Source organism: Ananas comosus, linkage group 24, assembly GCF_001540865.1.
Source record: "Ananas comosus cultivar F153 linkage group 24, ASM154086v1, whole genome shotgun sequence".
Taxonomy (NCBI): Eukaryota; Viridiplantae; Streptophyta; class Magnoliopsida; order Poales; family Bromeliaceae; genus Ananas; species Ananas comosus.
In genome coordinates this window covers 1,027,473-1,041,243 of record NC_033644.1, presented here as the reverse complement: position 1 = coordinate 1,041,243, position 13,771 = coordinate 1,027,473, and the positions used below count along the sequence as shown (strand labels likewise).

The window sequence follows — 13,771 nt, the reverse complement described above, 5'->3', positions numbered from 1 at the left end:
CTCATGAGAAAGATGTGATGTTTAATTAATGACATTGTGTTGTCTTTAAAAGGTTGATCAATTTTGTTTTTATTAGTAAATGGGTTCATTGAACTTGAAATGATTTTGGACAAAAGAGTGCATGTGAAAGTGTTTCTTGTTGAATATAAATATTAAAAACGTTGTTTTTTTCGATGACTTGATGTTTTCAAAGAATAATAATTATGTTGCTTAATTTAACACGGTACTAGATGATGAGACTCTGAGTTCGAGCTCCGTCAGATTTTTAGCATTATTAATTTTCTCGCATTTAATTTAAGTCAATATCTTTCGGTCTATCAAAATATTTTGAAACAGACACGGGAAGAGTGTTTTTTCACTTTTCCTTCCTAACTTCTAAAAATCTATATTTTGCCACCTTAAAATTTCAGAAATATTTTTAGGAGGTACCATGTTAATGGACAGACCAAACTGATCAAATTGCGCTGTTGTATAAATTATAAGAAATAGACGAAATAGTAATGGAACCCTGACAGAGAGGACTAAATGCAATAATTTAAAATGTTTTTTTTTTTTTTGAGTAATAGGTAGCAATAATTTAAAATGTTGAAGGGGTAAAATGCATGTTTTTAAGGTTAGGGGGGAAAAGTCAAAAAAGGGTATTTATAAGGGATTTTTCAGTAATTTAACCTTTATTTTACAAAAAATTTGAACCACTGTTAAACTGGGATATTAATGCATAAAAAAAGTGTTAAACTTGTATATTGATACATGAAAAGTATTCGAATCGACTATCGATACCGTTCAATGTAATTTAGGATCAGGCTCAGATCCAAGAAAGGCCCTGTTTGGCCCATATTTCACTAAACTATGCGGTGGAAGGCACGGTCACCGAAGCTCTAGAGCCGCAGTTGTTTACAAAAGATCGATCTGATAGAAAATAGACATCTGATTCAAACCCGCACAAAAAAGGTAAAATAAGATAAAATGAAAAAACAACAACAACAACAACAACAACAACAACAACTTCTTTCAGGCTGATAAAGCTTGCTTAATTGCATGCAAGAATCTTATTCCCTGCTATCAACATTGGATTCGACTTCGGAATAAATTGATCAGATAAGATAAGAACTTGGTATTTTTGCAAAAGGCGAAAATCGCGCCAGATGATCCTCAAACAATTGGGCAAGCGGCACTCAGATCGTCGAGCTCTAACTTACCATCATTTCCAGTTCAAACTTTCTGAATTATTACAATCAAAGCTCTGCCGATCGAGCTCTGCTGACGGAACGCTGACGAGGTGGTATTCTCATCGCTACCACACCATCGACTGCCACTGACGTAAAACTGATGCGGCGTTGCCGTCAAATCCAAACCACACAAACCAAGAATATTCCACACAGGTTTCAACTTTTCGAGCCCGACTCAGTTTTGATCTAATCAACATCATTTTCGAGTTTCGATCTTCGCATAAACTGCATGATAAACTATATACAGAAGGTAACTTCACAAACTTAATATATGGCAAAACATAACTCACGCAACATGAAATGCCGTCGATGGTTGAGATCTCGTTAGTATGGCTTCGAGTGCCTGCTCAAAGTCTAAGTTAAAGCGAAACCTTCGAAACCGAATGTGTTCTCCCCACTGTACGTGACGTAAAGAAATCCGTCTTCGTCTTTCTTCTCGTCGTATATCATCGACATTATAGCTCCTGGAGCAAGCAAAACCAATTACATTATAATAATATTATATGTGCTCATAATTTTAGCTACGTAACTAATTGGCGTGTCTTTTGAACAGTTTTTCTACTCCGAGAAGCAACAGTCATGATTTAGAAGTTCGGCAAACCAAAAGAGAGAGAGAGAGAGAGAGAGAGAGAGAGAGAGAGAGAGCTTTTACTATAGTTACGAGTTAAAATGAGTCTTTGAGCCACAATAACAGAATCTCTAATTTGAAACTTCTACATATACTGAGCGATTACCGGTAGGCGGCAGCACATTATCGACGAAAATGAAAATGGCCTTCTCCGCGCTTAACTTGATTCTCTTGCGAATGACGTAGACGAACTGCCCAACTGTCAAGTCGGCAGGGACCAAATACCTGCATTTTGTCGCAGTTGTGTCCATGAATAGAGGTTTATGGTTGTAAGAAGAGAAAAAAGAATAGGACCCCTCGGCAATAAGTACTTTGTTCAACAGCACTTAAAATCTCACCGCTGCGTTGTCGGGAACTCAATCAATATCAATTTGCCAAAAACTACCCGTAGTTGTATCGGATTTCATGAACTGAAATAGATAAAGTTCTTTAAAGAAAATGTGAAATTTCACTGGTCAACATCAAAAATGGCCCAATGGAAAAACCAAATTGTAAAACAAATCACGCGATGAGGAAATAAGTTGACTGTAGATGAAATTTCCGTCGAGGTAGGGAACACAAGTAAATATAAATCCGCAAAATCGTTACTGAAGATAAAGTCTCGTTGCGAATATACAAAGGGAATTAGAAACCGAAATTGAATTATCCGAGAAGTGCTTACTTTTTCTTGTCGATGCTGGGAATATCACTTCGTTCTGACTTCTCCACAATCACCTAAAACAACAATGATTGATTATATACAGAACTCGGATATCAGATTCATTGAGATACAAACGGAAATTACTCGATGAGAGACTAAAAAAGAAGAAAAGAAAGAAAAAAAAAAAGGAGAAATTTCAATTTAAAAGCTACTTAAAATTTTACGTAAAGAAGAAATTATTTCTTATCGCACTTCTTCAGATCAGAAGTGGTTTTCAAATAAATTAGTGTCAAATTTCTTCGTGATTCATTCTAGTTGGAGAAGCATAATAAATTGTGTGCCCATAAACAAGACCTAAATGATAGAACAATATAGCCATTCTCGATTGGGTGAATAACCTGACCCTAAAGAATCGCTCGCTTCAGTGGGAAAGCATGATGGAAAAATATTTCTCTTGTTTTTTGTAAAACATATCACGTTTTGTAAATCGCAATGATTCTTCTACGATATAATTTCTACAGTCCCACTGGGAAGTGAAGAAGCACATCCTTAAACGTCGAGAGCTCTCAATAGCAAATGGGTCCTAAATAAAGTAAGTTATCTAGGTAAACCGAGTTGAAAGTGTTGAATACGGTCCTCGCAGAATTCGTTCATAATTCCCGTTAAGAGACTTAAAAAAGTTTTCTTGCGTAATACGGCAATATCAAAAGTATGAGCATTTCCAGGTTTAGCCCACACTAACATCTAACGAAATACTAAGCATTGTTCTTCAAGCGAGAAGGAACATAGATATCTCTGCGGCAGCCCTAAATATTGTTCAACACTATCTAACAATTCCTAAAAATCCCTTCGGATGAAACCAACCATCAGATTCTTCTATATCTTCACTTGTATCATCTACCCACCTCGACATGCATACATCTATAATAAATCTTAATTAAGAGTCGGGACAATGACACAGAGAGCAAAAAGGACAAAAATGATGCCAAAAACATCAGAGGATTCAACCTCAATTAACTTATTGTCGAATGTAGAAATATAAAAACACCATTCTCCGGCAGCTTAAGCCCTTAGAGTAATCTGTTGTTTCACATGGTATCAGAGTTGGAGATGTGAATTTGAATCAGGTAAGACCCTTAGTTTCACCTAATTTCCTTCCATTTAATTCAAGTTCACATCTCAAGCTCAGACTCGCGGGAGATTGTTAAATATTAAAAAGTAAAAACACCACTCTCTACCAGCTAAAGCCTTTTGATTAATTGGTTGTTTCAAACTTACAACATACAGTTTATCAAGTATGCGACAACTTTGGACTCTTAAAGGCCATATATTTATAACTCTTATAGGGCAAGAATTTGGCCTCTCCGATAGCCCTAGGATCAGGGTGATCTGTTTAGAACAACACGGAATCACAATGACCAACAATTACAAGTAGATTCGCAGGAAAGAAGTTTGGGACTGTCAAGAAATATACGCTCTAGAATAATATGAAGAAGATAACAACAGAGCTCTTTGACCAAGAGCAAGAACCTTCGTACGAGGGGTAGCCGCAACATCTAAAGCAACATTATAATAAAAGCAGGAACGATAACTCCGAGAAGTATAAACGAAAATTTCTGGATCTTTTACTGTAATGAGAAGCTGAAATGAGTTTCAAGAAGCCGAAAGTAAAAAAAAAAAAAACCCTCCATCTAAAGTGCTTCTATTGCAACCAAAAGTTTTCAGGTGATGGAAAGCTGTTAGTGCTTCCTCGGACAGTTCTACTTAAACAGTACTTCTTTTGACAAAAGGAGAGTATGGTGTTTTTACCTTCAAATTAGTCGAAAATTTTATCCGAATGATTCTTCGAGAAGCCACTATTAACACGTCGATCATAAATCATAATAGCATGTTTGATAACTATGAATCACATGAAAAGCAGATGATTTTGAATACTAAGCAATCACAATTTCCCACAATAACTGGCTAAAATTTTCTGAATCATCCATATACCCTAATTCTGATTAATCAAGAACTAAACATTTCACTGCAATAACAGCAAACATGAACAACAATGTAATCAAGAAACAAACCCTAGAGCAGATCAAAACAAAGGAAAAATTAAAACCCTTACAGGGATTCTATCTGGGTACTTCTCCCTGATCCTCGCGGCCTCCGCACGCCTATTCTCTGCATAATAGTAGGGAAAAAAAAAATGGAAAAAAATCAAACAAATTAGTCAAATTTGGTTGCAATTTCTCAAAAAGAAAAGGAAAAAAGAAGAAGAAGAAGAAAAATACAAACCAAGTTCATGTTCTAACTTAAAAGAACTCCTCGCCATTTACCCTGCGATGAGAAAATATGAAAAGAAAACAAATTAAATCACAAGAATTCAAACACATCATGATAAGAGGAACAAATAGAGAAAACACATACAAATGTAGGAAAAATCCAATTTTGGGATCAAAATATGGGGAAAAAAATTTGAAATTGAAGGGGAAATAGGATAATGGAAGGAAAAATTAGAGAAAACCCATTTACAAAAATCCAATATTGGGATCGAAATTGAAGGGAAAAAGGATAATTAGAGAAAGCCCATTCAGAAAAATCGAATTTTGGGATCAAAAAGAGGGAGAACAAACCCAAATTGAAGGAAAAGGAGAGAAATTTGAAGAGTATTTGGTTCAATTGGGTGGTTAATTGGAGAGAAAAAAGAGGAAAAATTGGAGCAATTTCGTTATTTTATTTTATACCAAGATAATAAAAAATTGCCAACGAAAAGGATGAGGACATTTGAACTGCTATGAGATTGAGGAGCCAAAAATAAAAATAAAAAAAAACCATTAAATATGCAATTAATACTCTTTTTTTCAAGTATAAAAATTATTTAATTAATCCAATAAAATATTTGATTTTATTTGATTAAAATGAATATATTATAAACATGGTAAAGAGAATTAAGTATTTCGGGTTCCGGTTTTGATTTTTGGTTTTTGGTCCGATCTGATTTTAGATATGAATTTTGAAAATTTATGGAATTCGGATTCAGATTTCAAGTTCGGCTGTCAGATTCGTGTCGAATCATTGGCGCTAACCATTAATCCCACAAGCTCGAGCGGTTAGAAATACGTAACTAATTCATTTAAGACGTACAGATATAACCCCCACAGGTCTCAATTGTGACTCGGCCCGCCCGGCCTCACGCCACTTTGAACATGATTCAGCCTACCCGGCCTCACGCCACTTCGAAAGTAACTCCGCCTAACCCAGCCTTTCGCCACAGGACGAAATACTGGCCCATTTAAACCAACAGTTCGGATTTGGATTTTTCGTAAAATTCATGTAAAATTCACTCCAAATCCAACTCGACGTCCCTAATTTTATGGGCTCTTTAGATGGTGGGGTTTTAGATCATTTTTCATGTTCATTTTGGGTCTAAAACTAATTTCAATTGGGCCCAGTAAACCTCATATCAATAGCCTTCTCTTTGTGCATTATCAAAACCCGAACATATATAGCAAGTGTGCTCCTACATAAGTTAATCAAAATCTTCTATATCTAATATATACTTTAAAATAACTTATATTTTGCTACGCACGCACTTAATAGTCCTGCAAATATGNAATTTATAATAATTTTTTTTAAATATCATTATTATTTTCATAATAAAATATTTATATAATATTATTATTTTTATTAAATTATATTTTATGTTAAATTCAACTATTACATTTTTTTCACTATCCTCTGCTATTGAATAAAATTAACAAAACATAATTTTAGTCATTTTTAGGTATAACAGCATTAAAATCAAACACAAATTTACTTTTATTCTTTAGTATCCTGAAATAGTAAGCTATTCCAGGGCTAAAATTTTTTTTCGTTATTCCCGAACCAAAGGGGACCTAAGAAAAATTGTAATATTTGGATTAGGGTTGTGATCATAGGATTACAACCAAAAGTGGGTTGTAAACCTAGCGCTCTTGTCCTTTTGTTGTAACCTAGCACTCCTATCACGCTTCGCGACTGCCACTTTGGTCGGTTCGCGCATGCGCACAGACCGCCGAATGGACAGAGCCTTCTCTGTCCGTCCAAGGCGTAAAAAAAAGGTACAATGAGTTTCACTCAGGAAAAACAACACAATCCAGTTTTGCACGAGGTCATCTCACTAAATCGAAAATGTATACTTAACTATTATAACATTGGACATTCACATTTTACATATGCTTTTTTTCTCTCCCTTGGCATTTATCGCATCTCGACGGTTTACACACTATATTAAATGTATTGGCAATTAATCCTCTGCGAGATTGTATGCAAAGAAAAAAAGCATATGTAAAATGTGAATGTCCAATGTTATAATAGTTAAGTATACATTTTCGATTTAGTGATATACCCTCGCGCAAAACTGTATTGTATTATTTTTTTCTATGTGAAATTTAATATACTTATTTTGTGGAGTATTGGACGGACATGAGAGGCTCTGTCCGTTCAGCTGTCTGTGTACGTGTCTGAATCGACAAAATCGTCGGTGCCGGGGCATGTTTGCCGATGACTATTGTCACCGCTGTCAGTGCACCACTCGTATTGTTTCAGCTACTACAGTCGTTGTCGTACTACCGTTGCTATCATCTCTAGATACCACAACGCTACACCACCGTTGCTGTGTTTACTATCGTGAACTCCGCTCTCACACTCTCTGTCGATATGCCCTACATTAGCATTGTCATTGCTGACGTCATCATCGCTATTATATACAATAACAATTATTATAATAGTCATTACACAATACTACCATTATCATTATTGTCATGTAGTAATACTAAGGATAATAATAATAAATAGCCATTAAATTAAATACTAGAGTGTTTGACCACTCAAAAGTTTTTTTTTTTTGGCAAGATTTACAAATTTCTTAGGAACACATAAAGTTTTTTTCAAATTTGTAGAGATACATGATTTGTTTTAAAGTTTATTGTCCTTCTTTTACAATAGTTTTTTATTTTTAAAAATGGTTTCTAAAAAAGTTCCATCATCCCTTCTATCTTCTATTTTTTAATATATTTGATGTCTACACTTTTTTCAATATCTATTTCTTAAGTTTTTTTAAATTTAAATATATAATTATTTATCGCGCTGCAAAGTACGGGCACTTCACTAATGATATATATTACATCACATAGCCTACATCCTTAATTAACCTTATTTTATCCCTATTTTATAGATCATCAAGTGCTAGTGATGTAGATGTGTACTTTGGTGCATGCATATTTGACAAAATTTTTATGTTGTTGTAGTGCATCAAAACTTAGTCACTTAAATGTGTAATTACACTTTCCATAAAATAAGAACATGTACTTGTATACTTTCCTTAATGTACATCACATTTCTATTTAATTACATTTATTTAAATCCATTTCTATGTTACCATTTATCATTATAATACTCTTTAATTGCTTCCCCAAACAAGCAAACAAAGAAGATATTATTTTTATGACTTGAGAAGGGGACATGTCCTAGTATGTAGTATGTAGCTTTCCCTTTCCCTATCTATATATTGTAGAGAAAGGTACAAATTAAAACAAAAAAAAAAAGAAAAAAAAAAAAGCTATTTGTATATCCTATTATACTCTATTATAGGATGTAGATTTTTTACCAATAATTTAGAAATCAAGTTGAACTGGCTGATTTGATTGGTTTGAGTGTGACCCAGTCTATAAAGCAATTAGATTTAATTCTTTGAACCGGATCAGTTTCAAAATTGATTTCAATCGTTAGAACCGACAGTTCAATCATTAAAAACTTCAAAAAACCACTTTTGATTAGGTCATATCAAAATTCAACAGTTGAAAATCAATTTAGTTGATTTTATTTTCTATTAACACTGATTAATCTTATAAAAAGTGAAAGTTGAAAACTTATATCTACTTAATTTGGTCTAAAAATTAATATTTTATAATTAAAAATAAAACTAAAATAATAATAATAGTAATATATAATAAAATTAAAATTAATAATTAAATATTTATGACATCATGCTGAAGTACTAGTTTAACCAGTGGTTGCCCCACTAGTTGAACTAGTGATTCTTAACCTAGTAACAATTTCGGATTGCTTATCAACCCGATTTTTAAAATATTATATTTTACACCCCATGGTTCGAGAATTTAGAAACCTTCTGTGAAAATTTTTTTAGTATAACAAAAAATAAAATATCGATGTGAACATTTGATTATCTGTGGTGTAAATCTCATACTTATTTTATAGGAGTACAGATAGCACTGCCCCGCTAACAAATATAACCAAGAGTAGGTTTCTATAATGTATGAATAGCTTCCTTATTATCTGAATATTGCGACTTGGTCCTTGTACTTTTCAACTGAACACTTAATTAGTTTCTTAACCCAAGGAAATAAAAAATCTATATTACTTTTAAATGACCATTTTACTCATTCATACATTTAACCTATTTTATTTGGGCAATTTGTTATGTTGCTTGGTTTGTAGGGTGTCCTTAGAGGGGAAAGGAAGAGAAATAAATTGAGTCTTTTTCTTTTTTCCTTTTTTTCTTTTATATCTTTTCTAAGGGAGATTTCACTTTCCACTTCATGTAATGGTGCTTTTGCTAGGCATCATCACATGGGGCTTGTCATAAACTAATCCAACATTGTTCCACAAGGAAATGCAAATAATGGTTTTTATATTTCTTAATTATAATCCTTTCCTTTTTCCATGGACAAGGAGGGGACACTCCCATGTTTGGTATAGTTTTAGGAACTGTTTAGTTTTTCGAAAAAGTGTGAAAAAAAAAAAATTTAAAGCATAATTTTTTTTATAAAAAACTAGTTTTCAGTTTTCTGTCTGTTTTGTTTTATGAAAAATAAATTTTATGAAAAACTTTATTTCATATTTTATAAAAAATTAGTGTTTTTGTTTTCTAAAGAAGTTCGAAAAGGGAAAATGTTAGTTTTCCATGAAGTATAAAAATATATATATTTTCAAAAATGTTTATTTTCCTTCAAACCAAACACGCAAAAAAAATTTAACAAAGTTTTCCATGAAAAAATTTTCTTCAAAACCTTTTTACACTTTTTCGATGAACCAAACAGGCCCTTAGATGCTCCACATTTTAGAGAGAGAAAGAGAGAGAGGATATTATACCAATTTAAAATGAAAAGAACAATATATACTAAAATGCCAAAGAGTGCAATAAATAACTTCAACTACCACCAAAAAAGGTTTATAAAGGAAATGAAAAGGTCATCTATAGATAGTGCCAAGCAAGATAAAGTTGTATTCATGCATAAACTATTGCTTATTAACATTAATGGTGGTTAATTTACAAATTAAGTACTTTTTAGAGAAGGCTTGCTAGAGATGTAGAGCCCAAAGTAAGCAAGAATACATAGTTGTGGCTAAAACTTTTAGGGCAATTTATTTTTTTTTTTATAATTTCGTGAACAAAAAATTTATGTGCATTGGCTGATTCCACCGCTTTAAGTATTGAAATATATTCCAGCCATCCACATCAGACATCTATAATATATCACACCCAGAATGAGCGATAAGATTATCTAGTGCACAGAAATTTTCTATGCACAGGCTCGAAAGTTTTAAGCTTTATTTTGAGAGACTGATCGTCCCTAGCACAGGTGACGAAGGATTTGATGGTTAGTATTCGAGGTTGCAAGTTCAAACAGTCGTTAATGACCCTAAATTATTAAGTTAAGATATGTTTTTATGTCTATGAAGTAAAAACCATTATTTAAGGGCATTGCATGGATTTTAATTTCTATTTTATTTTCTTGAACACAATTTATATAATTAGATATTTCAATAGATTCTTCTCTATTTTTGTCATAATTGGCTAGGTTGTATAAGCGTGGGGAGGAATGATAACTTCTTTAAAAAATAAAAAATAAAAATATACAAAACTTATTTTAGCTATGGACTATTTTGAATCGACTATTCAATTTTTCAAAATTTTGATTTTAGTAATCAATATTTCAATTTATTTGATTTGAATCAGTCAACGACTCACGGTTCTTTGACTTCAAAATAATTTAAGGACCGAAGTATCACATGATTTACAATTTAAGGACAAAAAGTGTAAATCTTGAGTTTGATTCATAAATTCAAACTTTTAATTTAAATTTTAGAATCAATTTAAATTTTTAAATTTTGGGTATCCATTAAATTATTTGTTATGGAACACATAAAAAATATATACAATATAACTAAATTGAAAACACGCATAAAAATAAATCAAATTTAAAAANTTAGATTAAGAAATGTGTTATTAGGATAATAGTAGGTCCTTAGATTTGATTGGGTGACTTGTTGAATAATGATTTAACAGATAAAAATGGTAGATCTAACGACGGAAAACTTACAAGTATCAAATACTTTGTGCTTTTAAAAATATCATAGTCAGGCTCTATATATATAGAGAGAGAGAGATGGACTAGAATACTATTAATAGTATTTGCTTCATTTTGCTATCAAGTTTTTAGCTTTTAGATCAATTTCTTTAATCATTTTTAACTATTGGATTAAGTATTATAACCCAACAGAAACCACTTAACCCTAAAGGACTAAGAGAGAGAGAGAGGGGGAGGATTACCAATGTGGAAAGATGGGAATTTAGAGGTTACATTCCTTACTTTTCCTTGAATATAGAATTTAAAAAATATCTTATTGCATTAGTTTAAGTTTTAAAAATAATTAGTTATTTTATATAATTTTAAAATAGTATTTTACAGTTGTGCTCTTATAATTTCCAGTTAATTTATGTTCATAAATTACACTTTAATTTCCACTTAATTTTATATATATATACACACACACTAGTGAGCCAATCACATTCATGCAAAGCGAAAACAACAACACAAACCTCCCATCTTTTCCTTCTCTTCCTCCTACATCTCTTCCCCCACCCTCCTCTCTCCTCTCTCTCTCTCTCTCTCTCTCTCTCTCTCTCTCTATATCTTCTTAACAAAAGCTCAAAAGAAGAGAAAGAGATTAATTAAGAAGAGAGAGAGAGAGGGTTGTGTTGTATGTAGTATATACTTGTATATATGCATGCTAAGATAGGTGAGAAGAAACATGTTCTACAACAACTACAGCAGTTCTAATAACACCAACACCAACACCAACACCAACAATTCTGATGTGTCGGATCCAGAATCCTCTATCTTGTTAATGAACGTCATCAGCAGCAGCAGCAGCAGCAGCAGCAGCAGAATATATACTGATCCTCCTACTGACAGCACAAGTAGTCATAGCAATAAAATGCGGCGAAAGGCGCCGTCGCCGGACTCCGAACCCACCTCCGTCCTCGACCGCCTCCCCGGCTTCTCCCCTCCTCCTCCTCCTCCCACCACCACCACCACCACCACCACCTCCCCTCCGCCGCGCTCCGCGCCGCGCTCCGCGCCGCGCTCCACTTCTCCGGCGCCCTCCTCCGCCTCCTCCTTCCCCCCGCCCTCTCTCCTCCTTCCCTGAACCCCGTCCTCGACCTCGGCGCCCGCAAGGCCTTCGCCGACGTCTCCCCCGTCCCCCACTTCTCCGACCTCACCGCAGTCCAAGCCCTCCTCGACCGCCTCAGTGGCGCCGCCGATCCCGTCCACGTCGTCGACTTCGACGTCGGAGTCGGCGCGCGCTGGCCCGCATTGATCCGGGAGCTCTCCCTGCTTTCAGAATCACCGCCGTCGTCGCCGCCCACCACCTGTTCGATCTCCGGCTTGTGAGAGATAACCTCGCTCAATTCGCCGCCGAGTGCTGCGTCCCCTTCGAATTCAATGCCGTCGCCCTCGACGCCTTCGACCCGCAAGTCCTGCGCTCTGTCTCCGGCCAATTCGATGAGTCCGTGTTCGTCAACCTCCCGATTGGCCACACCGCTAACCTCCCAATCCAAAGCCTCCTCCCTCTTATAAAGCAACTCAATCCGAAACTCGTAATCTCCGTAAACCATTTATGTGGCGGCGGTGGCGGCGGCGAATTCTCCTTCGCCCGCCATGTGTTCAATTCCTTACAATCCGCCACGGCCCTTCTTGAATCAATTGATGCGGCCGGTATGAGCCCCGACATTGCCGACATGATCGAGCGGCTCATATTGCTGCCGCGGATCGAGAACGCGGTGCTCGGGTTTCACGACCGGTCGCCCGCCGAGAAGAAGATGACATGGCGAACACTCTTCGCCTCGGCCGGGCTCGTGCCAGTCCAATTGAGCAACCTCGCTGAGGCGCAGGCCGAGTGCCTGCTGAGACGGCACCCAATCAGGGGGTTCCATGTGGAGCAGCGTGAGGCTGCGCTCGTGCTTTGTTGGCAACACGGCAGAGAGCTCGTATCGGTCTCGGCATGGAGGTGATAATGGCTCTTCTCTTCTCTCTTAGGCAGTTCGTCGAGCACCTATATTATATTTTCTTAGAATTGTTTGGCATTTATTTTCTCCTTGTGGATTAATGTTATCTCTTCGCCTAATACATAATTTAACATTGTGGAATCTAGATTGATAAAAAAAAAAAAAAAAAGGTCTGCATTGGAGTTGGGGTATATTGTACTACTAATTCTAGTGAACTAGTGTGGTCACAATTATATCAAATTTAGAGCTTATTATACTAATTAATATGAAAATAGAGAATTAAGTTTAATTTATGTACATAAACTTGCATCTCACTGTCGAGAAAAGTGCGGTTATTTGCTTCAAATACACAGTATTAACACAATATATATCAATATTTGGCTATTTGCATGTGATAAGCTGTTAAGTTCCATTTATTGTTTTACTAATGTTGCGTAAATAGTTTGTGAAAAAGTTAGATTTGTGAGAAATTCTCTTTGATGAATGAAATGATGTTGCAATTATATGCTAGTTGGCTTGTGCTTGTTGTGCCAATTTTTGAGTATTGTTCTTGAAATTGATGTTCGATTTGTGGTCCCTGGAAAAAATGAAAGATTGCAATTAGGTTTCACTTACTAACTGATCTATTTGCTTATTGAAGGAACCTCTCTAGTTTAGAACTCTGACTGCGTGTTCTTTCGATAATCGCAAATTAAGGCATCGTTTGGTATTGTTGCCGTTTTCCTGAGACAAAAGGTTGGATGCAACTTTTTTTGCTTCCAAGATTTTCATTTTTTTATAAAAAAAAATAATAATAAGTTGTCATCCATCACTTGGCAAGAGTGTATCACAAGTTAACTAACCATCAATATCAAATTATATAGAAAAAGTATTTGAAAAAAACAAAACAAGGGCAACAATGCCAAACGAGGCCTAAATTTAATACTGTGTTT

The 13,771-nt window shown here is 35.0% G+C and overlaps 2 protein-coding genes across 5 annotated transcripts; one reads left to right on the top strand and one right to left on the bottom strand.

Annotated features, from left to right (window-relative positions):
• On the bottom strand, positions 995-5,341 carry LOC109728476 (autophagy-related protein 8f). Of its 4 annotated transcripts, none has more exons than XM_020258884.1 (6): positions 5,230-5,341; positions 4,781-4,822; positions 4,611-4,666; positions 2,519-2,571; positions 1,964-2,082; positions 995-1,693 (listed from the first exon to the last, which is right to left on the bottom strand). In XM_020258884.1, exons 2-6 carry the CDS (start codon positions 4,815-4,817, stop codon positions 1,584-1,586), a joined length of 375 nt encoding a protein of 124 aa, XP_020114473.1. In that variant the 5' UTR covers positions 4,818-4,822; positions 5,230-5,341; the 3' UTR covers positions 995-1,583. The 4 variants fall into 4 exon arrangements, with proteins under 4 accessions (XP_020114473.1, XP_020114472.1, XP_020114474.1 ...); XM_020258883.1 differs by having other exon boundaries at positions 5,119-5,273; XM_020258885.1 differs by lacking the exon at positions 5,230-5,341 and adding an exon at positions 5,018-5,112.
• Positions 12,160-13,099, top strand: LOC109728573 (scarecrow-like protein 15; the record flags this gene model as incomplete). Its single annotated transcript, XM_020258995.1, is given in 1 exon segment — positions 12,160-13,099. A coding segment is annotated over 1 exon segment (686 nt), but the record flags the coding sequence as incomplete, so codon positions are not given.

Excerpts from the sequence above, each read along its gene's own strand:
- LOC109728476 (XM_020258884.1), bottom strand. The coding sequence starts at position 4,817 with ATGGCGAGGAGTTCTTTTAAGTTAGAACATGAACTTG. Across the intron at positions 2,572-4,610 it reads AGTACCCAGATAGAATCCCT|GTGATTGTGGAGAAGTCAGA; the intron begins GTAAGGGTTTTA and ends TTGTTGTTTTAG. Across the intron at positions 1,694-1,963 it reads TAATGTGCTGCCGCCTACCG|GAGCTATAATGTCGATGATA; the intron begins GTAATCGCTCAG and ends TGCTTGCTCCAG.